This window comes from Zootoca vivipara, chromosome 6 (assembly GCF_965207765.1).
Source record: "Zootoca vivipara chromosome 6, rZooViv2.hap1.1, whole genome shotgun sequence".
Taxonomy (NCBI): Eukaryota; Metazoa; Chordata; class Lepidosauria; order Squamata; family Lacertidae; genus Zootoca; species Zootoca vivipara.
The window spans coordinates 21,909,233-21,933,685 of record NC_142589.1 but is presented as its reverse complement, the minus strand read 5'-3'; the positions used below and the strand labels follow the sequence as shown (position 1 = coordinate 21,933,685).

General features: G+C 50.6%; 1 protein-coding gene across 6 annotated transcripts; it reads left to right on the top strand.

Annotated features, from left to right (window-relative positions):
- On the top strand, positions 1 to 23,987 carry LOC118087657 (uncharacterized). 6 transcript variants are annotated; one of them, XM_088671768.1, is made up of 13 exons: positions 103 to 218; positions 640 to 731; positions 4,762 to 4,856; positions 10,431 to 10,493; positions 12,035 to 12,167; positions 12,368 to 12,458; positions 14,262 to 14,364; positions 14,972 to 15,090; positions 17,431 to 17,493; positions 18,378 to 18,521; positions 19,978 to 20,075; positions 21,058 to 21,167; positions 22,660 to 23,987. In XM_088671768.1, the coding sequence occupies exons 2-13, from the start codon at positions 643 to 645 to the stop codon at positions 22,818 to 22,820; spliced, it is 1,269 nt and encodes a 422-aa protein (XP_088527894.1). In that variant the 5' UTR covers positions 103 to 218; positions 640 to 642; the 3' UTR covers positions 22,821 to 23,987. The 6 variants fall into 6 exon arrangements, with proteins under 6 accessions (XP_088527893.1, XP_088527892.1, XP_088527894.1 ...); XM_088671767.1 differs by lacking the exon at positions 640 to 731 and having other exon boundaries at positions 1 to 218; positions 19,981 to 20,075; XM_088671766.1 differs by lacking the exon at positions 640 to 731 and having other exon boundaries at positions 1 to 218.
- The last annotated feature ends 466 nt before the right edge of the window (positions 23,988 to 24,453 follow it).

Sequence of the window (24,453 nt, the reverse complement as noted above, 5' to 3'; positions counted from 1 at the left end):
GCTCCTGGGGGAGGCCTCCGGGACCGGGGGAAGGCGGCGGCCCCCGTGGGTGGGCAGGGGCTCGGCGGGGCCAGGAAGGCGGGGGAGGCGTCGCCCAGCCTCCCTCCCTCCCTCCTTTCCTTCCTTCCTCCCATCCGCCTGCGGAGCCGCAGAGCCGCCACCTCCTGCCCGCCAGAAGGCGGGGCGAGAGCGCCTTGGCCGCGCAGGCAGGCAGACAGGTAAGTACTTGGGTGGGTGGTTTTGGGGTGGGGGTCTCCCTCGTCCCTTCTCATTATGGCCTCTTGGGTGAGAGGTTGGGGGTGGACTCCCCTACCCCTCTTTCTTTCTCTCCCACGCCAGCAGGTGGAGGGAGGGGCCGGAGGGGGCTTCGCCCAACAACAGCCCTGCGAGGTGGTCCCGGCTTCCTCTGACCCGGAGTCCTGCAAGTGTTTGGGGGGGGGGGTGGAGGAAGAAAGGGCGGGGTCCATCACGGCCAAGGGTGGAGACCTGGCGCAGCAACCCGGATGCGGGGCTCCCTTCTGGGCTTTGCAGCAAGGGTAGCTCAGGCCAGGCAGGGGAAGGAGGGGACCAGGGTTGTGGCTATGCCCCCTCCCACCATGGCATGCCTGCCAGGTTGCCTTGCCTGGCTGTAATCCTCAGGTCATGTGCAGAGTGCCGCCTCTTCCTCCTAAAAGGGATACATCTTGCCATCGGCGTGTCTGCATGCAAATTCAACCCTCACGAATCTCCAGGTGAGACCTGGGAAACGTTGGGAAGTGTTGCAGCCAGCAGAGGCCCTTAAAAAGGAACAGAGCTCCTACTGGCCATGTGCAAAATTCTTCCCCTTCCCCCGGGGGGGGGTGCTGTTGTATATTTTAGCAAAGGAGGGTCCAGTCATGTCCCCGGTAACATGAAGTCAAAAACAAACCAAAAATGGCAGCTTACTAAAAATCCTAGAGGGGCTGCAGAGGTCACCTAGTTGAAATCCACATCCCCACCCCCACACCCCGCTGCTCATTGCAGGAATTTGCAACTGCAGCAGTCCCTTGGGGGAGGCTGCCCATTATACCCACAGTGAACAGAGGGCCCACTGGCTTCAGAGGTAGCCTCAGTCTCTGTTCCACTATCAAATAATAGATCATAGCCGCTTGGAGGTTATCTGCTCCCCTTCTCCCTTGGGTCCTGCTTGCTGGAGCATCTGCAGGGGATTCCATTGAGAGCAACTACACATCTCTTACCGTGGCTTTTGCATTGCTTCACAAGAGCATCTTGCTAGAGGGACAAAATTCAAGCTGTTTGATCGTGTGTGTGTGTGTGTGTGTTACGGTAGCATAGCTATTGATTAACTTCTAGGATTGCCAAGTTTCTTGCATACTCTCCTTTGGATTCCTAGGAGGGGCCTTGCTCATGTTCTGGGGGACCAGAGCAGGCATCCCCAAACTGCGGCCCTCCAGATGTTTTGGCCTACAACTCCCATGGTCCCTAGCTAACAGGACCAGTGGTTGGGGATGATGGGAATTGTAGTCCAAAACATCTGGAGGGCCGAAGTTTGGGGATGCCTGGTCCAGAGGAAGCGGGATTATGATATAGCTGGGGGGGAGCAGGAGGAGGATTTGGCAAAGACTTTCCGAGTGCTGGGTTAATTGATGGAGAAGTCGGGGCTGAAGTGAGCCTGCTGGGAATGGGTTTCAACCCTGCAATTGCAGGTGTGTTCATGTTACTGCACAGTAACACCCCCCCCACACACACACCATGTGTTTCACATCTGCACAGCTTCATTATTGTCAGATTCGTTACCTGTTTTGTGTGCACACCGGGAGACATTGACAAGGTGGGGTTGTCTCCACTCTTCCGACCTTGGGCAGAGATGAGCTTTGTGAACACAGAGGGGAAACCTAGCACTCAAAATGCAGCGAGTGCAGAATAAAGGGAAGTCTGGATGGAACCACGATACATAGAAATTGAGCAGGAGAAGCTCTACCCACCTTTTGTCTCCCTGAGAAGAAGCGCTTCACATTTGCAGTCTTACAGGGGGGGAAATATGAGGCACATTCATATGCCCTTACTTGGGAAAAGTTGCATTCCTCTCTGGCTGCTATTTCCAGAAGGAATCCACAGTCTCCACTGGAGAGTTTGTTTAAATTTAGGAATGAGCAGAGACTTTGCACAACCAGACAAGCCTCGATGAAGGGGAGGTTGGCACCGTGCTAGAAGTTAGAGAGAGTTCAGGGTCTCTTGTGAGTGCGTCTTCCATGTGTCTAACTTGAGTCAGGTAAGTTTTATATAAAGGTTTGAACCACCTTCTGATTTTGTGTGGAGTGATTTTGGGGTTGTCTGTCGGCAGTAAATATCCTCACTTTTCCGTGTTAGGTCATAAGTCCAGCTCCTCCTCTTCCATTAAGAGGAACAAGAGTAGAATCTTTGTTCAGCTATGCTGAAAAGCAACATATGGCTAGAAATGGTCTAGGGCTATTCTAGGGACAAATGACAAATTGGCAAATCTCGGAGTCTTGATGGTGTTCATCTAAGTAGGGTTCTTAACACAATCCTCTTCATGTGTGTGTTGAAGTAAGCCCTAGGGAGTTTAGTGGGACTTAATCTATGTACTTTTTGCAGGATTTCAGCCTAAAGAACTTGGATATGAACTTGCTCAAAATATTCCACGTCTTGCCAAAATTTCCCCCCTTAGCAGAGAACTGGAAGGCAGGCAGCTTAACATGTATATTTATTTATTTATTTATTTAGTGTATCCAGGGGCAGGGGGAGGATCCAGGAAATTACATTGTAATGTCCTTTTCAGGTCAATTGGTGGAAAGCATAATTAAAGACAAAATTGATCATGCACGTAGAAGAACAAGTCTAGCTGAGAATGAATCAGCAAGGCTTCTGCAAAGGGAAGTTCTGCCTCAGCAACCTTTTACTGTAAGAGTTTGTGAAGAAGAGTCAGGAAGCACGTGGGCAAGGGAAATCCAGAAGATGTTGTATACGTCTTCTGACATCCAACGTTGCATAGTGGTTAGAGTGTTGAGCTATGAACTTTGAGACTAGAGTTCAAATCCCTTCTCGGCCATGAAGCTCACTGGGTAAGCTTGGGCCGTTCACCATTCCTTGGAGGAAACACAGGGTAGAAATTTCAAGCACACTCAAAAACCCTTTGACAAAGAAACACTTCACCAAAAGCAAATTGAATCAAATGCATTTAACAATCATAGGATAAGACAATAGGCCTGTTTTAGGAGTTAGTAACTAATTAAAGAACAGTAAGCAGAGGGTGGAGTAAATAAGTATTTCTCGCAAAGGAGGGAAGTAAAAAGTGGAGCCTGCCTGCCTGCATACTGAAGGAATCAGAGCTTGCTGTGACTATCCCCAGAGGGTGCTGTGCAGTCGTGGTGAATAGCTTAGTGCAAACGCTGTGCGACAGCTGTGGGAAAAGGCTAATTCCATGCTGGGGATTATTAAGAAAGGGACTGAAAATAAAACTGTCAGTATTGTAATGCTCTTAGGCAAATCTTTGGTGCAGCAGCAGCTGCATTTGGAGCCCTCCTGCATCTCTTTCCTGTCTCTTTTCCCATCCCCATTTCAAAAAGTAGAGTAAGAAAAGGTGGAGCAATCAAAAAATATGTTGGGACTATGGAGGCAACTCCCCAAATGAGTTAAGGGTAAAGCTACCATTATTCCTGTTGAGACATCTTACCCACCCACCCACCCACCATAATACTAGAAGTTCAGGTCACCCAGTGAAACTTGCCAGCCAGCAGATCCGAGCGAGATAAAAGAGAGCCGCTGTTCACCGAGTGTGCAATTATAACTTGTGGAATTTGCTTCTGCAAGAAGATGGCGGCAAGGTTTAGAAAGGGGGACAGACACGTGGGGCAATGGCTGCGTTGGTGGAGAGGAAGGCAAGCTGCCCGTTGGAGGCTGGCAGCAACTGAAAGCCACCCCCATGCCTTTGTGCCATCCTCTGCTGCGTCACCCATCTTGCCAGCCACCATGTTGGCAGCAGGAGGTGCGGGGAGGCGGCACTGGGCTCATTTGGGAGGAGGGGCTGGGTATAGATGTGATCAAGTGGAATGTTTGCCCAGTGTTGATCACGAGTTCACACACCGCCTTTTCTCTCAGTGCCCTCCAGGTGTTTGCAGCTTAGAGTGGGGATTGCAGTCTAGAACAGGCATCCCCAAACTGTGGCCCTCCAGATGTTTTGGCCTACAACTCCCATGATCCCTGGCTAATAGGACCAGTGTTCAGGGATGATGGGAATTGTAGTCCAAAACATCTGGAGGGCCAAAGTTTGGGGATGCCTGGTCTAGAACAACAACTGGAAGGCAGCTAGAGATTATAAGAACATCTCTCTCTCTCTCTCTCTCTCTCTCTCTCTCTCTCTCTCTCTCTCTCTCTCTCTCTCTCCTTCCCTAAATCAGGGTTTTCCAAACTTGGGCCTCCAGCTGTCTTTGGACTACAAACCCCCATCACCCCTAGCTAGAAGGACCAGTGAAATCCTTGCACAAGGGTTCTTTTGGGACCCTGTGGGGCATCTCTTGTTCCTGGGCTTGGGGAACTCTACACAGAAGCATTTCTTCTTGCGTTGGCCCTGGGAGAGAGTTTTTTGGAGGAGCGTGCTCATCGGCCATTCCGACAGGCTTTGCCAGGCGAACCTCCCTGAGAGAGCCGCAGAGAGAACCTGGGCTTATGCAATGGGAAGGGTTTCTCCTCCAGCATCTCTGAAACCCACTTAGGTTATCATCACTAGGCAATCCCAGTAACTTGTAGCTTCTCTTCTTGCAGGTTGCCCTTTTCAGGAGTCCATGAGAACGCAGCCCAGTCTCTGAAGATGACGGAAGTTCAGATTGACACCTCCCGCCTGCCTCCGGTGCAGGAAGGTAAGCCATGCAAGAAGCTAGGAGTTCACCTTGGTGTGTGTGTGTGTGTGTGTGTGTGTGTGTGTGTGTGTGTGTGTGTGTAAATGTATTAGGAAACATGAAGTGAAGCTTCTCTGAGGGTGATAATCCCACTTTACTGATCTGCAGCTTGAAATGCGTGAAATTTCTAACCTTGAAAGGTGTGGGTTGTTGTTGTTGCTGTTGTTGTTGTTGTTGTTTATTGAATTTATATACCATCCTATACCCAGAGGTCTCAGGGTGGTTCACATAAAAAGACCACAATATATAAAATAAAAATAAAAGCAATAACCCAATAATAGGTAAAGAAGGGTAAAGGGGCCCCTGACCATGAGGTCCAGTCGTGTCCGACCCTGGGGTTGCAGTGTTCATCTCGCTCTATAGGCTGAGGGAGCCGGCGTTTGTCCGCAGACAGCTTCCGGGTCATGTGGCCAGCATGACAAAGCTGCTTCTGGTGAACCAGAGCAGCGCACGGAAACGCCGTTTACCTTCGGAGCGGTCCCTATTTATCTACTTGCACTTTGATGTGCTTTCGAACTGCTAGGTGGGCAGGAGCTGGGACCGAGCAAGGGGAGCTCACCCCGTTGCAGGGATTCGAACCGCCGACCTTCTGATCAGCAAGCCCTAGACTCTGTGGTTTAACCCACAGCGCCACCTGGGTCCCAGTAATACCCACCCCCCAAAAGAGCCACCTTTTAGAAGGGTATGGGATGTTGATCAGGTCAACCAAAGGCCTGGTTAAAAAGGAACGTTTTTGTCTGGTGCTTAAAGGTGTATAATGAAGGCTCCTGGTGGACTTCCTTGGGGAAAGCATTCCATAGATGGGGAGCCACTGCAGAGAAGGCCCGTTCTCGTGTTGCCACCCTTGAGGAGGTGGCACACAAGGGAGGGCCTCAGAAGATGATCTCAGGGTCTGGGTAGGTTCATATGGGAAGAGGCGGGCCTTGAGGTATTGCGGTTGCATTTATAAGAGCAAAACCACAGCTTTGCCCAGTCGCCATCATGGCAAGGCAGGGACTTCTGAGAAGCCCACTTGCGGAGCCCAGCCAGCAATCTGCCTCTGAACTTGGAAGCTCCATTCTTAAGGATAATGTATATGCTGCTCTTCTACAAAAAAGAGAAATGTACAAAATAATAATCAAAACAGAGAGCAGGTATGGTAAAAGGTAAAGGTAAAGGGACCCCTGACCATTAGGTCCAGTCATGACCGACTCTGGGGTTGCGCGCTCATCTCGCATTATTGGCTGAGGGAGCCGACGTATAGCTTCCAGGTCATGTGGCCAGCATGACAAAGCCGCTTCTGGCAAACCAGAGCAGCACATGGAAACACCGTTTACCTTCCCGCTGTAGCGGTTCCTATTTATCTACTTGCATTTTGACGTGCTTTCGAACTGCTAGGTTGGCAGGAGCTGGGACCAAGCAACGGGAGCTCACCCCGCCACAGGGATTCGAACCGCCGACCTTCTGATCAGCAAGCCCTAGGCTCAGTGGTTTAACCACAGCACCGCCTGGGTCCCATATGGTGCAAGCCCCCAAATGCCGCCAGGTGCTGAGGTACATGGCGTGCCAAACAGCCACAAGCTCGCCCGCATAGAGATGTGTGACAATTTCCATCTCCTTGCTTCTGCTGTGGGAGCAAAGGCCCAAGAAACCCACTTGCCCTCTGGAGTCTGCCATGGTCTCAAATTGATGGCTGGCAACTGTATGATACCTGTAGGCAGAGCCTCCTTTTTTAAAAAAAGAAAAAATCCAGACGGGAGAGGGTCACGACAGACATCTCCTTTCTCTTGCTTGCTTTCATTCCTCTTGCCTCTAATTAGACAGGGAGAAGAGAGCGAAATCCTGCCCCTGGCATGCTGCCGCTTGCTCAGTGTACTGGGAGATTTGCTTCAAGCTTCACTGCAACTTCTCCCTTGCAGTCACTAGTGTCTAGAGCAGTGATGACGAACCTATGACACGCGTGTCAGACGTGACACGCAGAGCCCTCACTGCTGGCACGCGCCCCATCGGCCCATTTGCGCCACGCTACAGCTTGCCTCCGCTGTTAAAACCCGGATCCTTTTTTGTTGTTGTTGTTTCTGGTAGCCAGAGATTGGTTTTTTAACCCTTTCTGTGCTGTTTTTTTCTGGCGCTTTGGCAGACTATGTCGGTGTTGCGTGTTAGTTCCAGCGAAGGTACCGGTATTATTTGTCATTTATTTCTGTTCTCTTTCCCCCAAAAAAGCACAGCAGCTTTGGGACATCCCCCCCAAATGCAAAGCAACTTTTGCACCCCCCCAAAAAAACCTCCAAAACTTTGGTCAGCAGCTCCCCCCAAAAAGCTCAACAACTCTGGGCACTTTGTGATAAATAAGGAGTTTTTGGTTTGGTTTGGTTTGGTTTGGTTAAATAATTAGTTTTTGGTTTATTAAATATAGTTATATATTACAATTATACATTTTTGTTATTTAAACTATAAATATCACGAAATATTGTGTGTTTTTTCTCAAAGTGACACACTACCCAAGTTATGCTCGGTTTTTTGGTGAATTTTGACACACCAAGCTCAAAAGGTTGCCCATCACTGGTCTAGACACTTGGGAGAGGAGGACTTCCGCAATATGGAGAGGCAGCCGTAGTTGAGTACAGTCATACCTCGGGTTAAGTACGCTTCAGGTTGAGTACTTTCAAGTTAAGTACTCCGCGGACCAGAAAGTGTTTACTTACGGGTTCCGCCACGCGCGCATGCGCAGAAGCGATCTGCATGCTTCGCGCATGCAGAAGCGCTCTATCGGTGCCTTGCGCACACACGCTATCGCCACTCAGGTTAAGTACTTTTCGGGGTGCGAATGGCACCCCGGAACCAATTAAGTACTTAACCCAAGGTACCACTGTAAATTTTAATTTTTTAAATCTACAATACTGTCTTATTTATTTTATAGTTCAGTACATTGATTATTGCCTTCATTTTATGGATCAATAATCTCATTAGACAGTAAAATTCGTGTTAAATTGCTGTTTTAGGGGGTGTTTTTCGTCGTCTGGAACAGATTCATCCACTTTCCATTGCTTTCAATGGGAAAGTTCGCTTCAGGTTAAGTACAGACCTCTGGAACCAATTAAGTACTTACTGATAACCTGAGTTACCACTGTACACAGATCCAGTGGCTGCAGAATGATGGCCCCAGTTGGTATTTGGAAAGGTGGCTCAGGCTATGGAAAGGCGTCAAAATTTAATGCCAGTCCCTTTATAAAAAAAACCTCCTCCCTGTGGCCCAGTTAACCAGAGCAGCCTTCTCCAACCTGGTGCCCTTTGGGTGTATTGGACCAGGGGCAGCTGCTACACCTTTCCCTGCCGAGAAGGGCGTAGCTAAGGCATCCGAGAGAAGCTTGCTTTTCTCCCCCCCTCCCAGCGCTGCAGTGTTGGGGAGGGGCACATATTTTCCGCCACCGAGATTTGATTCCGGGCCAATAATTATAATGCGTGACATGTCCCTTATTCACCTTGTAATGCGATACGGAGAGGGACGGGGAAAGGATTAAATGAATGTAATTTGGGAAGGGGGAGGAAAGCAATGCCAGCTGGAAATGAGGTCGTGAGGCTGAATCGGAAGCGAAGCTCAGAGTGGCGGGGTTTCCACTGACCTGCGGCCGTTTGGCCATTCAGCTGCCTCTGGGAAGAGATTCTTCAGGGCCTCTCTGCTAAAAGAGCAGCAACTTCCAGGCACCCCTGGGTCGCTTCCACAGGGCAGCTGGTTGTGGCCTCAGTGCTGCTCACAGCGCTGCTGATTTTCTTTTCTTACAATATCCACACCAAAGTGCCCCACCACCTCCTTTAACCCAGAGTTCTGTTTTCCATGGTGGGTTTTTTTTGTTTTTTGTTTTACTTCTCAGACGTTCTGCAGAAGAGGCAAGTCCACATTAAATGGGACCAGAATAACATCCAGTGGCAATGAGTTCCACAGGTTGCCTTTGAAAGAGTCTTTCCTTTCACAACTCCTATTCCAGCCTGTTGTTGAATTCTAACTGACCATTGTTCTAGTTGCTGACTTCCAGTTCTAATCCGTTGCTTTCAGGGGCACGGAAAAAGGAATACAGATTCTGGGCAGCCCACCCACCCACCCCAAAAAGGTGCTGCTTGAGCTCTTGACTTCCTTACTCACTTGGAGGTTCCCTTGCCAGAAGGGCTGGTGGTGGCCGCTGGCTTCAAGTGGCAATTCCTGGAGTGGGGGGGGGAGAAGGGCCCTATTCATCATGATGCAAGGACAATAAACTTGAAGACTGATTTTATTGTTTCAATTTGTTTTTTGTTTTTCTGTCTGGGTCTCCCCCCCCCCCCATGCTCCGCAGAAAAAGGATGCTGAGTCGGGGCTGGCCTCCCTAGACTGGGTGTGTCTGACTTCTCACTTTTTGGAAGCAGAAGCTGTGTTTTTGCACAGCACAAATGTGACACACACACACACCCGCCCCCGGCAAGCAGCTGGGCTGTGTGACAAGGCTGGCTGGCACTCTTGAGCAAACGAGAGCTCTGCCAGGCGCAAGAAGGCCTGGCGCGCCCAACACAGTCCTTTGTCGCCACCTTGGAAAAGGTTTTCCCTTGCAATGGGCAAACATTATTTACCACCTTTGATTGAAGTGTGGTTGAGGCCTAAATGACTTTTTTTGGGGGGGTGGCACATCATAAAGTCCCTCCCTGGCTGGCATTTGCCACGGCACCCGGTTTTGGCTGAGAGGTGCGGCCCTCCCTGCTCGCTCCCCGCCTTTTTTCTTTTTGTGTTGCGTAAACGGTATGTGTAGACAGAGATCTTTCAACACCTTGTTAAGCTGTGCTGACTTGTCGGCCGAGTAGCTGCGGAATGGCTGGGTGTGCAGGGACTGGGTGTGCAACTTTTGGACACACCCAGATTCTGGCAGGGCTCCTGCAAAGAGGCGCCTGTTGCCTTGGGCAGGCTGGCTGCCTTTTTGGCAAGGGAGCACAGCTCAAAGTCACCTCAGTGCCGCCGCCGCCACCACCTCTTCCTCCTCCTGTTAGGAAGGCAGAATGGAAGTCCTGGAGGCACCAAAGCGGAGGCAGCATTGATGCTCTGCGGGGTTACAAGTATTTGGCAGCAACTGCCCAAAACATTCCTCCTCCAAATGCTGTCTCGGATGGCTGTGAGCTTCCTCGGTCCAAAACGCAGCGGCCAGGTGACTGGCTGGCTGGTGATCCAGTCACAACCGCGGTGGCTGGTTTGTCTTCAGGCCCAATTAAAAGTTCTGCTCCCATTTGTGTTTAGAGCTCTAAACAACTTAGGCCCCAAACATCTGATAGTCCCTCTACATCCCTACCGGCCTTCTTGGGTGCTGAGATTTGCTGAGATGCAGCACCTTAATCTGGCCTATTTTGCTGAATTTGCATGGCTTCCCCCCCTGTTTTATAATTGCAAAGGCCTTCCCTGCTTACGTAGCTGCAATGGTTGGAACTCAACCTGCGACTTTGTGGTGTGATGGATGGGTAAGAAAACTTGCAAATAAACGAAAATACTGGCAGAACTGGGCTCTGCTGTTGTTTAATTGTCTGTTCTCTTTCCCCCTGCAGTTTGCCGAGATTTTGCTGTCCTGGAAGACGGCGCTTTGGCTTACAGCCTCCAAGAGCAAGAGAGTAAGAGCTGATGGGACTCTTCCTGATCCTCTTCCTGAGCAAAAGGCTCAGAGCAAGCCCAGCCTTGCCTTCCCTGGCCAGAGTTTTGGAATTTCTTGGGGTCTTTTTCTACCTGGTCTGGCTGGGCCCCTGGCTTCAGCATTTAACAACAACAACAATAACAACAACAACAACTTTATTATTTGTACCCTGCCCATCTGGCTGGGTTTCTCCAACCACTCTGGGCAGCTTACAGGATATATAAAAACAAAGTAAAATATCAAGCATTTAAACTTCCCTGATACAGGGCTGCCTTCAGGTGTCCTCTACAAGTTTTGTAGTTCTTTATCTCCTTGACGTCTGAAGGGAGGGTGTTCCACAGGGAGGGCGCCACTACTAAGAAGGCCCTCTGCCTTTAGCATTGGAGTATTAACACACACACACACACACACACACACACAAAACCGCATATGCCCCACCCACTTAGAGGCCTTCAGACGATCCCTGGAAATAGGTCCATCCTGCATGCTCAAGGCATCCTTTGGAAACACATTTAGTTTTCCAAGTACGGGGTACCTGTTGGAGCCAGAGTTTTTACGGCCTTTTTTTTTTTTTAGTTAATTAAATGGAGCCTAGTGCTTCAGTGAATCAACCTTGCAGATTTTAACGAGGAACAGGCTTGACAGGCACCGCTCTCTCCAGGGACACTCTCAAGGTTGACTCCTTTTGGCGGCCCTTTGGAAGGGGACGGTTCCTCCTGCAGCCCAGATGGGCCGCCTTGCTCACCCCAGCGCCTGTCTTGGCTGCCACAGCGGATGCCCATGAATCACTCCGTGACGTCATTCCCCGCTGCAGTGACGCACACGGTCCAGGCAGAGGACACTTCCCCCACCTCCCCCGGTGCCACCCCCTTCACCACCCACACCCTGTCAACGGGGCTGATGGATGGCAGCTAAGATCAGGGCTGCCAGGGGTGGTTAGAGCAGCTGGCTGGCCAGCCAAGCAGCTCTTGTCTATGGCACCCAGAGGTGGCAGGCCAAAGAGGAAAGAGCCTTCCCTCTCCATCTTTCCTCACCAAGCACCCTTGAGAGGGCAAGAAAGTATGAACAGCTACTGCCCAGCAGGCAGGATCTGGAAGAGATCCAGTCAGATGAGCAGCTTGGCATTGTGCCACCTGTTTGGGTTGCTACATCAAGAGTCCTATTGCTCCACCTTGGCAGTCTTTCCTTTCCCCCTTCTGTCCAGTGCCTGGAGAGGCAGCCCAAGGAGTGTTGCCCCCCGAAAATGCGTCACTTGAAGCAGGATCACACATGCTCTGTCACAGCTCCTTTGCTTTGGGCCGTGGCTCCTCCGTGGCAGCCATTTTGCGACCGGTACCCCCAGCACTCTCTCAAAATTCAGCCTACACGGACCGGCGGCAGTTCTCCAGTGTTCCAAACAAGGGAGTCTTTCTTCCCAGCCCTACCTGGAGATGCCCTTGAAGGCGGGGAAGGGAGGAGAGAGGAGGACAAAAGAGGCCTTTCCGTTCCAGCCCATGCAGTGAAGTTTCCATCTCTTCGCAGTTGAACAGCATTACACTTCGAACATTCAGAAGAACCAGCTGGTCCAGAAGGACATCCGAATTGCCAAGAAACTTCAGGACCTGGAGGAGGAAGCCAGGAGGAAGCACCAGCTCTCTGAGCAGCAGAGGGAACTGTAGGTTTGCTTTGGAGTCCTAACTTGGTTGCAGGACGGCTGTGTCTCTTCCTTTGGGTGGGAGAGGCCCTCTGAAGTTCCTGCTCTGCCCCTCTCTCGTACATCTGGTGATTAGTAAGGCCCAGACACAACAGGGACAGAGGCTTCCTGCTTCACTAATTGCCTCTTCCTTCCTTCTCTCCTGCCCGCATCACACGCAGGGAAGATCGGGACTCCGACATCGCCCGTGCCACCCCGGAAGACATTCGGAGGGAGGCAGAGGAGAGTTGCCAGAGGAAGGCGAAGGACCAGGTAACAGGAACACCTGGAGCCAGGTTGCAGGCTCCCTCCCTTCCTTTGGCCCTCTCTTGGCAGGAACAGGACAGGGTGGGCTGCCTAGCAGGTCCTTCCAAAAGGCAGATTATTTTTAGTTGGCTCTAGCACACCCTGCAGCAATTTGACTCTGGGTCCGCTCACCCACCGCCTAAGTAAAGTGGGGGGACTTTACTTGGACTGACATCAAGTTGCATATCCTCATTGCAAACAAATCAGAATGTTTTCAGGGGGTAAAGGGACCCCTGACCATTAGGTCCAGTCGTGACCGACTCTGGGGTTGCGGTGCTCATCTCGCGTTATTGGCCGAGGGAGCTGCCGTACAGTTTCCAGGTCATGTGGCCAGCATGACAAAGCCGCTTCTGGCGAACCAGAGCAGCACACGCCGTTTACCTTCCCACTGCTTTCGAACTGCTAGGTTGGCAGGAGCTGGGACCGAGCAATGGGAGCTCACCCCGTCGCTGGGATTCGAACTGCCGACCTTCTGATCGGCAAGCCCTAGGCTCTGTGGTTTAACCCACAGCGCCACCCGCATCCCGTTTCAGGGGGTAGAACAGTGTACTGTAAATGTTTCCTCCAGAGCAGGAGGAAATGTTTCCTGCCCCTGGAGGAAACATTTACACTGTTTCAGGGGGTAGGACAGTGTAAATGTTTCCTCCAGGGCAGGACTGGAAAAAGAGATTTATCTGGAGGCAGATGAACCAATGGCTGCTATCTTATGGGTGTTTCCAGTGTGTGTTTGTTGGCTGACTTGGGCTGGGTTCCTGAACCTCCTTATTCCTCCACTCGCTGGTCAGTGGGAAGCCGGCCGTTCATTGTGGAGCGTTGCGGAAACCCACTTAAATGAGAGTTTCACCTTTGCAGAAACCTCTGCCTGCTCCCTGCCATTAGCGGCCAGGGGCAGCTTGGCCGCAAACTGCTGTTTTAATATGTAGAACAGGCTGTTCGATTCCAAATGGGATTAGCCTGGAAAGAGTAGTTTGGTGGAGCTGCTGCTTGTCTGGCTAATGGAACAAAAGCAAGAGATCAAAGCTGGCGGGGGCACCTGAGGTGACAGAGATCGCTGAAAGGGGCTCTGCCTGCCTTCTAAGAACAGCAGCCCCAAATCTGGACTTTCCCCAGCCCCTTCTCCCTCACAAGGGTGTGAAAGCTTCCCCAATAGAATATCCTCTTCTAAACCAATTTCCTTATCAGGCGGACAGAATGGGGGGCGGGGCGGGGGATGCCATCTCCGCTCCATGGTTTCAGCCGATCAGAATTCTTATGTATAAAATTACATTTTTTATGGCTGGCTGAACGTTGGCTTTAAAACAACCTAAGGAACTTTGAAAAAGATGAAGGCTTGAGTGGAGGGAGGGTGCCCAGGTCCAGAACAGCGTTTCACCCTCTGGTTTAAAAATGTTCTCCAGAAGATGAAAGCAGGCACAACATTCCCGCTTTGGGCAGGAGACGGCTGCAGTGCAGAGTTCGCAGCAACTCCTGTCATCTCATTGAGTGAGGCTCCCTGTCAATACCGGGAGCCATCAACAAGCCTTGCTTCCACAAGAACCATTGGGAGGAGTCCACTTAAGGCTACTTTCCAGTAGCTCCTTTGCAAGGGTGGGTGGGTGAGAAATAGGGCCACAGAGGCACAATTAGTACCCTGGGTTTCCATTGTCTTAGTTCTCTGCCAGCTGAATGGGAGACAGAAAGAACCACAAAGTGGTGGCAGGGTGAAGCCTGGCTCTGGAATTCCATTTCCGTCCCCTCTCAGTGGGTTTTTTCCCCCTCTCCTCCACAAAGGAAATAGCCAAGCAGCTGCAGGACTTGGAGGAGGAGAGCCTGCAGAAGAAACAGCAGCTGTGGCTCAGGAGCTCAAGTCCGACACAACGAGGAGGAGGAGAAGGTGAGGTTTGCTCCAGAGAGGAGGAGCTTCTCTGGGGCTCTCCGGGGGCCGCAAACCAGACACACGGGGCCTCCCAAATTTCATCTGACTGCAACTTGCATCCTCAGCTGGAGCGCAGGTGGCACAAGTCTCATGAGGGCACCCCAACACGCACGGGACCAAAGCCAGCACCTACTTTCGGTGTCTCCGTTGCCTGGCCATTGCTGGTGCTGATGGGAGTTGTAGTCCCACCAGCATCCGGAAGGCAGCTGGTTGGGAAAGGCTGGTGGAGAATTAGCGCCCGGCTCTTGGGGATGTCTCTGGGCCCGAGGCTTTGGCGTTACACCGCCCTGCAACTGGGAAATCTTGGCACCATTTTAACGTGGCAGATTTCCAAGCACGAAAGCGCTGGGCTTTTGATGGCTTTTCGGAAGGGGACCAGGCCAGCCTCAGCTGGGTGGTCCTGTTTCTCCCCTTGGCCTTCAGCTGCCAGCAGAGGGGCAACCTCCTGCAATGAGCTCTCAGCTCGCTTAACCAGCAGCACATGCAGAGCTGCTCCTTCAACCTCCTTCCCCACGACTCCATTTTTCACGTTTGTCTCCCTGTCTCTCTCTCTGTGTGTCTTCAGATGACTCCCTCGGGCCCCTAAACTGGGTGACGGCAGAACTTGAACTCCAGAACCAGCAGCAGGTCCAGCAAGATGAAGAACTAGCCCGGGAGCTGCAAGCTGAGGAAGTGGCTCGCCTGGTGAGCGCCCATCTTGGTCTCCTCCTCCTCCTCCTCCTCTGGGCCAGGAATTAAGACATGGGTTGCAGCAGTGGCTGGAGGGAGGGCACTTTCTTGCCTGTTACAAACGGGGCCTGTCAGATAAAGAGAGCATGTGAAGGTTTTAAGGTTTCACATCTGGAGCTGGGTTTGTGACAACTGCCTCATGCTTTTATACTGCTGCAGTTTCACTGGGTTCATGTCGTCTTTTTGTTGTAATGATACTGGGTTTTGGTTTTACGTGGAACACAGCTTAGAGATTTTTTATTTTTATTTTATTTTGTTATTAATTAAAGCTTTTAATTAGGGAAGCTTTTAATGTTTAATAGATTGTATTTTAATGTTTTGTTGGAAGCCGCCCAGAGTGGCTGGGGAAACCCGGCCAGATGGGTAGGGTATAAATAATAAATTATTATTATTATTATTAAATTATTATTACAGTGGAACCTCAGTTTATGAACACCTCGGTTTACGAATTTTCGGTTTATGAACACTGCAGACCCATCTGGAACGGATTAATTCACTTTCCATTACTTTTAATGGGAAAGTTCGCTTCAGTTTATGAGCGCTTCAGTTTATGAACAGACTTCCGGAACCAATTACACCCATGCTTCGGGTTAAGTACGCGTCAGGTTGAGTACTCCGCGGGCCCGTCTGGAACAGATTAATCCACTTTCCATTACTTTCAATGGGAAAGTTTGCTTCAGTTTATGAACGCTTCAGTTTATGACCAGACCTCCGGAACCAATTGTGTTCATAAACCGAGGTGCCACTGTATATTAAATTGTTATTATTATTATTATTATTATTACCTTGAAGGTTGTAAATCTCATGCCAGGGCGTGTTGGCCCCAGGAGCATTGCGGGAAGGTCCTAGGAAGCCAAATACAGACTGGCATGAAATGGTTGAAATCCTGAATCTCCCAAGGCAGTGTTCTCCAAAGCAGGAGAAGAACCAGTTTCCTGCACTTGAGAACTTTCTGCTCACAGTGGCTTCCTCTTGTCAGGATTCAGTTTCAGTCACTTGGCCCTCATCCAGCACCCCTGCAGTGGGCTCTGGTGACAAGGGAGGGAGAGCCGAGTATCGTCAGCATTCCAGATCCCCAGCTGACCTCCCTCCAGTTGACTTCTAATAGACTCATAGAACTGTAGAGTCGGAAGGGACCCCTGAGAGCCATTTAGTCCAACCATCAATCTCGACGTGTGGTTTCCCATCCAATTTGAAACCATAGTGGACCCTGCTTAGCTTTGCAAATGTGCTAGCAGTTTTATTGCTGCACCACTAGAGGGATGTTGTTAAAGGGTGCAGAGGGTAAGGTGGGCCCCGTGGGCCCCCGAAACGCCAGTGCCAAAGTGTGTGTTTGTGTGCGTATAGACCGGAGCAAGACGGTCGGAGCATATTACACCAATCCTGGTCTGACTGCACTGGCTACTGTTTAGTTTCCAGGCCCAATTCAAAGTGCTGGTTTTGACCTATAAAGCCTTAAACGGCTTAGGACCTCAATATCTCAAGGACTGCCTTTTTCCATATGAACCTAACCAGACCCTGAGATCATTTTCTGAGGCCCTCCTTTGTGTGCCACCTCCTCGAGAGGTCTGGAGGGTGGAACACAAAAACAGTGGCTCCCCTTCTGTGGAATGCTCTCCCCAGGGAAGTTCGCCTGGCCCCTTCATTATACACCTTTAGGCGCCAGGCGAAAACATTCCTTTTTTATTTTTATTTTTTTAAAAAACATTCCTTTTGACCTGATCAACATCCCATACCCTTTTAAAATGTGGCTCTTTTTTTGGGGGGGTTATTATTGGGTTATTGCTTTTATTTTTATTTTATATACTGTGATCTTTTTATGTGAACCGGCCTGAGACCTCCGGGTATAGGGCGGTATATAAATTCAATAAATAAAATAATAATAATAATAATAATAATAATAATAATAATAATAATAATAATAGATAAAGGAAGCTCTCCAAAAGGCAACCACACCTCCTGGGAAGATGCTTTGTACCAAACGTGGCTGGCAGCAGTTGCTGCCCAGCAAATGGCCTGAGGCAGTGTTTATATATTCCTGCATGAATCAGAATTACAAGGGCGCCTCAGAAAAGGAGCAGCTGTTCTTTTGCCTTCCTGAGGTGAGAATCGAGCTCGCAGCTCCTGCCTTGGGAGAGCAGGGCTCATCCTCTGTATTGGAAATGCCTCATGTAAACAAAAAGAACGAAAGAAAGAAAGAAAGAAAGAGAGAAGGATTTGTGGTGCGGACAGAGCTCCTCCTCTTCCACCTTCTCTGCACCGCCTTGTTTTATTAGCTTTTCCACTCTCATACAGAAAGCCAGGAAGAACCGGGAACGCCACAATGACTACAGGGCAGCCCAGGTGGCCCAGGATGAGGTAAGGAGCTGATTGCTGGTCTCTTCGCTCGGCTTGGCTCAGTGGGGCTTTGGTGTTTGGGGGGGGGGTTGCAGCTGTGGGCTTGCCCACTGGTGGAGAGGGTGGCATCAAAGCAGCTCTGGTGTGACGGCCCAGCCCAGCTCCAACAGCATCGAAGGATGAAAGCAACTCTCTCGCTTCCCTCCATAAACAGCCAGGCTTCAAGCTGGACCATGACTGGCTGGCTTGCAGTTGAGGCCGCAGCGCTGCCAAGCCAGCTGCTCTCACCATGGGCATCAGAGCGAGGGTTTGCTGCTGGGGGGCTCTTTGCCCACAGCCCCACCCTCCTCCCCCCAGTTTGTCCTGCCCCCAGTGCCTCGTAAGCTGCTCAGGCCCTACTCCACCCACCTCTTCCCTCCCTCCCTCCTTGAGTTCTTTTGTGGGTCCTTCTGCCTGAAGACGCCTGCTTTGGGGGTGGGGTGGGGGGCTCCCTTCGGCCCACTCATGGCTCTGCACCCGTTCAGAAGACCTCCCTGTTTGTCTGGGCCTTTTTGGTTCAGGATTGAGCCAGGAAAAGACTGGAGTGTGGTAGGTGCTTTTGGACCGGAGTGTGGGCTGTCGAGTTACAAATGCCTCAACTCTCCTCTGTTGACCCTGAAAGACTTCGAATCCTCTCATCTGGAGCAGGAACCGCCCAAGGCCAGTTTGTTAGGGTGCAGTCTGGAGCTAAGCAACCAAAGGGCTTGCCAGGGGGATGGGGGACGACAGGTGGTTGGCTGGGGGACGCAGTTTGGAAAGCCTCACGAGGCCAGTGTCACTGGGCTCTGAGACAGAAATACTTTCAATGAGAGATACTGGCTTGCCTTTAAAAAAAGGCCTTTCTCCCTCCCCTATCCTGCTCCCAGGAGATTGCACGGTACATGCAGGACCAGGAACTAAAAGCTCAATGGAGATCCCCCAGGAGGAGCAAGGCCATGACAGGGGCAGGGGCAAGTGGCAAGGGCACCACTATGGAGGAGGCAGCCCCCAGCAGCAGCCCCAGCCAAGAGGTAAGTGACCCAGCTGGGTGTGTGTGGCAGAAGTCCCCTCTGCATGGACCCAGCAGCTTGGAGCTGGCAGTGGCACTTTCTTAATGCATAGCAAATCTTAAAGTTAGGGTGCTCCTAATGACAGGTTCTATGCCCTATGTTGTTTAGTCATTTAGTCGTGTCCGACTCTTCGTGACCCCATGGACCAGAGCACGCCAGGCACTCCTGTCTTGCACTGCCTCCTGCAGTTTGGTCAAACTCATGTTCGTAGCTTCGAGAACACTGTCCAACCATCTCGTCCTCTGTCGTCCCCTTCTCCTAGTGCCCTCCATCTTTCCCAACATCAGGGTCTTTTCCAAGGATTCTTCTCTTCTCATGAGGTGGCCAAAGTATTGGAGCCTCAGCTTCACGACCTGTCCTTCCAGTGAGCACTAAGGGCTGATTTCCTTCAGAATGGATAGGTTTGATCTTCTTGCAGTCCATGGGACTTTCAAGAGTCTCCTCCAGCACCATAATTCAAAAGCATCAATTCTTCGGCGATCAGCCTTCTTTATGGTCCAGCTCTCACTTCCATACATCACTACTGGGAAAACCATAGCTTTAACTATACGGACCTTTGTAGGCAAGGTGATGTCTCTGCTTTTTAAGATGCTGTCTAGGTTTGTCATTGCTTTTCTCCCAAGAAGCAGGTGTCTTTTAATTTCGTGACTGCTGTCACCATCTCCAGTGATCAAGGAGCCCAAGAAAGTAAAATCTCTCACTGCCTCCATTTCTTCCCCTTCTATTTGCCAGGAGGTGATGGGACCAGTGGCCATGATCTTGGTTTTTTTAATGTTGAGCTTCAGACCATATTTTGCGCTCTCCTCTTTCACCCTCATTAAAAGGTTCTTTAATTCCTCCTCACTTTCTGCCATCAAGGTTGTGTCATCTGCATATCTGAGGTTGTTGATATTTCTTCCGGCAATCTTAATTCCGGCTTGGGATTCATCTAGTCCAGCCTTTCGCATGATGAATTCTGCATATAAGTTAAATTAAAGTTAGGGTGCTCCTAATGATAGGTTCTTTGCCCTATGACAATACAGCAAAACCAAACTTTTGACCAGTGCAGGCACAGTGACTTGGGTGCCAGGCCAGTTTCTTTCTTTTTTCTTGCTTATGCTCCACTTTGCTTAACACCCCACCTGGACTCGAAAGCGGGCTTGCTGTTTGGCGACGTTTCGGCCGGCCTTTCGAATTTTCCAAAACAGAAACTGCCCATTTGCCCCTGAGCCTCTCCTCTTCCTCGGGTTGGCTTGCTCTGAGCAAAGGTTATTTGTGGGCTGTGTGGAGGGTTAGGAAATAAGCACCGCGGGGTGGGGGTGGGGATGGCACCAGCCTCCCTAGTTCACACCCCAGCTCCGAAAGAGCAGCAAGTCTCTTGGCAGGCAGAATGGTTCAGGGTCTTTTCTTACGTGGCGCCGTGTTGCTTTCTTACCAGAAGGAGGCGCAAGAGAGCTGCGGAACCGCATTGCCAACTGGACTCTGGTCCTCGGACAGCTCAGAAGTGCCCACCAATGGAGGCCAGCCAGACATCAGGTCAGTGCTGCTCAGATGGTAACTTTGCAGAGATCCCTTATGAATTTAATTATTCAAATGGTTATTAAATCACTTAGTCACTTATCAAAGCTTTATTAGACATTTTACAAATAAAACCATAAAAGAGAAAATCACATATAAGAGCCTTGAAATATATATATATAAGGCAGCAGTTGGCTACATAGACTGATTGTATATATATACGGTATATATATGTAGAATCTGTGGTTTTCCCTGTTAACCTGTTCCTTGGAGGACTGCTACTAAAAACTCGACTACCCCTGCCGTTACCCTATGGTCAACGTCAGATAGGCAGAATCACACACTTCCTCCTTGCTGGGGTTATTAAATTCTGCTGTCTCTGTCTCTGTCTGTCTGTCTGTCTGTCTGTCTCTCTCTCTCTCTCTAAAGTCCAGAGAAGGGCAACCAAAATGGTCAAAGGCCTGGAAACAATGCCTTATGGGGAACGGCTTAGGGAGCTGGGTATGTTTAGCCTGGAGAAGAGAAGGTTAAGGGGTGACATGATAGCCGTGTTCAAATATATAAAAGGATGTCATATAGAGGAGGGAGAAAGGTTGTTTTCTGCTGCTCCAGAGAAGCGGACCCGGAGCAATGGATTCAAGCTACAAGAAATAAGATTCCACCTCAACATTAGGAAGAACTTCCTGACAGTAAGAGCTGTTCGACAGTGGAATTTGCTGCCAAGAAGTGTGGTGGAGTCTCCTTCTTTGGAGGTCTTTAAGCAGAGGCTCGACAGCCATATGTCAAGAATGCTTTGATGGTGTTTCCTGCTTGGCAGGGGGTTGGACTGGATGGCCCTTGTGGTCTCTTCCAACTCTATGATTCTATGATTCACTTCTGGTGCCCATTTATTCTTTATTAGAAACCAGATTTCTGGAGAGATGGGGGCAGGGTGGGAGGGAATGCTGCCAGGGCAACTGGAGGGGAAAGAAACTTACGAGTGTCCTGTCCTTCCTTGCAGGTTGTCCCTCAGGCCGCAGCTGTGCCGGAATATTGCCGAGGACCTGGACCCAACCTTCAGGGCCCAGAGGGCGGAGGCCCCTGCTGGAATGGTTGCCCTTTGCTCCAGAGGTGGGTAATGCAGCTGGTTCTTCTGGGATTGCAAGCCATTTCCCAGGTGCTGACTGGGTGTGTGTGTGTCCCTTTGATCTCAGGTATGCACAAGAGTGGCCACCAGGGGGCAGCAGGGGTTGGCGTGCTTGTAGTTTCAGTGCCAAGTGAAGGCTTCGAACATTTGCTTGGGCACCATCTTTTAAGTGGGCGACAGCGTAGCAGCCCCTCCTGCCCTTCCCAGTGGCCACTCTCTGTCCTCTGTGTTCGTTTTGAAGCGCTTGTTGTAGTGTAGTCGGGGTGTGCATTCAGTTGTGTTACTTTCGCTCTCCGATCTGCCTTGTGTTGATGAAGGGTGCTAAAGATATCCTTTTTCATAAATAAACCAGCCACAGTTGTTCTGATCGGTCCAGATCCGGCAGTGGAATCCGATTCCATGCTCAGGTGCTGCATAAAGGGCAAACGCTAAAGAACAACATAATAAGAATAATACTTGTCCTTCAATTCCATGGCTAGATGTTACAACGTGGTTTTCTCAGCCCCATTTACCCTCCACAACGAAAGGCTGGGGCCATTTGCAGGCCAGTCAGAGTTGGTAGGGACCCCGAGGGCCATCTAGTCCAACCCCCTGCAACGCAGGAGTCTTTTGCCCAATGTGGGGCTCGAATCCATGACCTGAGATGAAGAGTCCCGTGATCTACCGACTGAGCTATCCCAGCGGCAGTTGATGGGGAAGGGTACCCCCAAGGCCCAAGTAGAGCAGGAAAAAACTCATCGTTGAAACCCTGGTGAGCCACTGCTGCCAACCAGAGTAGGGGGCACTGAGCTGCATGGGCCAGTGGCCTGAATTAGTGTCTAAGGCAGCAGCTTCCCCTATTCCCATCCCTTCCCAACTGCACCTGGATGGTGGAAGTGGAAAGTGCTGCTGCTGATTCTTACCATTCTGTTTATCGTCCCCGAGTTGACACCCCCTCCAAAAAAACCTATTTGGCTCCCATGAATGCTCCCAAGATTATCAGTGGTGATAAGTGACAAAAGGCTCACAGCCTGCTCCACTGGGTGCTTGCAAATCCAGCACCACCATGTTCGTGTGCCTGGTTGCCTTGGGGAGGGTTCTCGTCCCGTCTTCCCCCTTATCTCAGCTGGTAGAGCATGAGACCCTTAATCTCAGGGCCATGGGTTCCAGCCGCAGCAGATCCCTTCTCCCTGTTCTGCAAAGGGAGGAAGCCTCTTCTCCTACGGCTGTCTTGGGTATAGCACAACTGCCTCATCAGCACAGGAGGAGACGGACTTGTGAGCACCCTCCTCCAGTCTGGTGCCCTCCACGTGTTACTAGACTACAAATCCCATCATCCCTGAGCATTGGCCGTGCTAGCTGAGGCTGATGGGCATTGTAGTCCAAAGCAGTTGGCTCACTTGGGATGTGGGGATGGCTGCTGCTGGTGATGCCATTACAGATATCTCTTTCTCTCTCATCTCCTTTCCTCCTCCTGACCCCATCCAACCGCTTTAGCCGCTGCTGCCCCAGGAGGACGCTCAGTCCCTGCGGGCGGCTTCTTCGACTACCCAGACGAGCTTGGCGAACCTGCCTTTGTGTCCCCGACAAAACGACAGCCAGAGAAGGTAGGCCGGCAGAAACCCAGGGACAAGAAGGAAGGCTGCAAGCAACAGTGACGCATCCGCTCCCAACAGAGCGGCTGCTCCCCCCACCCCTTGCCACAGCAGGGACTCATCGAGAAAAGGGGGCTTCATTCCTCTGGCCTCTTCGCCACCTCTGCCCATACCTGCAGTTGCTCTGGGGGGCCAGGGTTTGCTCTAACAAGTCTGAGGCCAACGGTGCAAAAGGCTGCCATTTCCCCCCACCCTTTGCAAAGAACGTCAATGTCCACACAACTGATGCATCCTCGTAGCTAAATGCGGCAGTCCCAGAAGGCTGCCGTCTCTTTAATCCGGGACCAAAACGCTTTAGCCTCTTCTGCAAGCCATCTTGACTCGCTCATGTGACCTTTTTGCCTTGGTTGGGAAGAAGATGGCTTCACCAGGCAAGGTCTGCCGGGTGTCAAGAGGTAAACAGCGGGTGCTCTGCAGAAGGGCAAGACCCTGCCCTTGGACTCCTTTGTGGGAAGACGCTCTTTTGCTGAGAGGGTGGCAGTTTTGCTGCAGCGAAAAATGGGGCAGCAGCGATTGGATGGGTGAAGGCTGGAAACGTCCTCCGAGAGGCTTGAAAGGTTAAACGAAGAGCCCTGGATCAGACCCATCTAGCCCAAAATCGTGTCTTCATAGGGGCCAACTTGATGCCTCGTCTAGGGAGCTAGCTAGTACAACATTCATTTTAAGCCTGCAACTGATATTCAGGGGCATTGTGGTTGGTAGCCATTGACAGCCGCCTCTTCCTCCTCCATGAACTTGTCTTATCCTTTTTTAAAAGCCTTCCAAGTTGGTGATTTGTCATTGCCGCATATTCCGGGAGCCCAACTTCACCCCACCAGCCTTTTTCTCCTTGTACTGCATGACAAGTGGGATCTGAGTGACCCCACTAGGCTTTTGAGGAGATCAGGCATTTCCAGGTGATCCTAAAATGATGCTCTTTGTTAAGAGGGAAGAATATATTACCTTCTCGGGCTCTTTGCATTTCTGCAGCATTGGACACGGTGTGCAATATAAACAGGCAAGGAGCAAGAGCACAAAATGCTTTCAAAGTAGATTTGGAAAAGGTCTTCTGCAGACACACACACCCTACTTATTGCCAGGACTGGATCTCGCACTGCAAGGAGTGCAGTTTGAAATTGGTGCTAAATGTGCTAGGCTTAATCTTAAATATATATATATTAATAATAATAATCCTATGTGTATGTGTGTTTTAATGTACCAGCATCATGAGCAGGATCTGTGCCCAGAGTGGCTGGTGCTGCTCAGCAGTTCTGCTAGCAAGAGTCTTGCTGGAGAAAAAGCTTCCTTGTGACTATTTTGTGCATTTTCTGTGGGGGCGGGAGTAGTGTGTGCTCAGGAAATGAGCCCTTGCTCAAAAGCTGGTTCTTGCGCACTTTGGGGCGGCTTACGTAAACTTTTCCCACCTGAAGGGTGCAAAACCGTTCACCTGGACCACATCTTCTGGGATTTGAGAAGGCTCCACAGGGAAAATCCTACAGGTGTGAGGTGAGGGCTCTGCTCCCAATTGCTTCTTTCCTAGGTAAGCTGCATTTTCAAGTGTTCCCTCAGTTAAAGAACAGGGGAACCTCCAGAACTCTGTGACAACTCCCAAATGAGTTTTGCAGAACGCTTTGCTAGGGCTTTATGGGGATAAGGG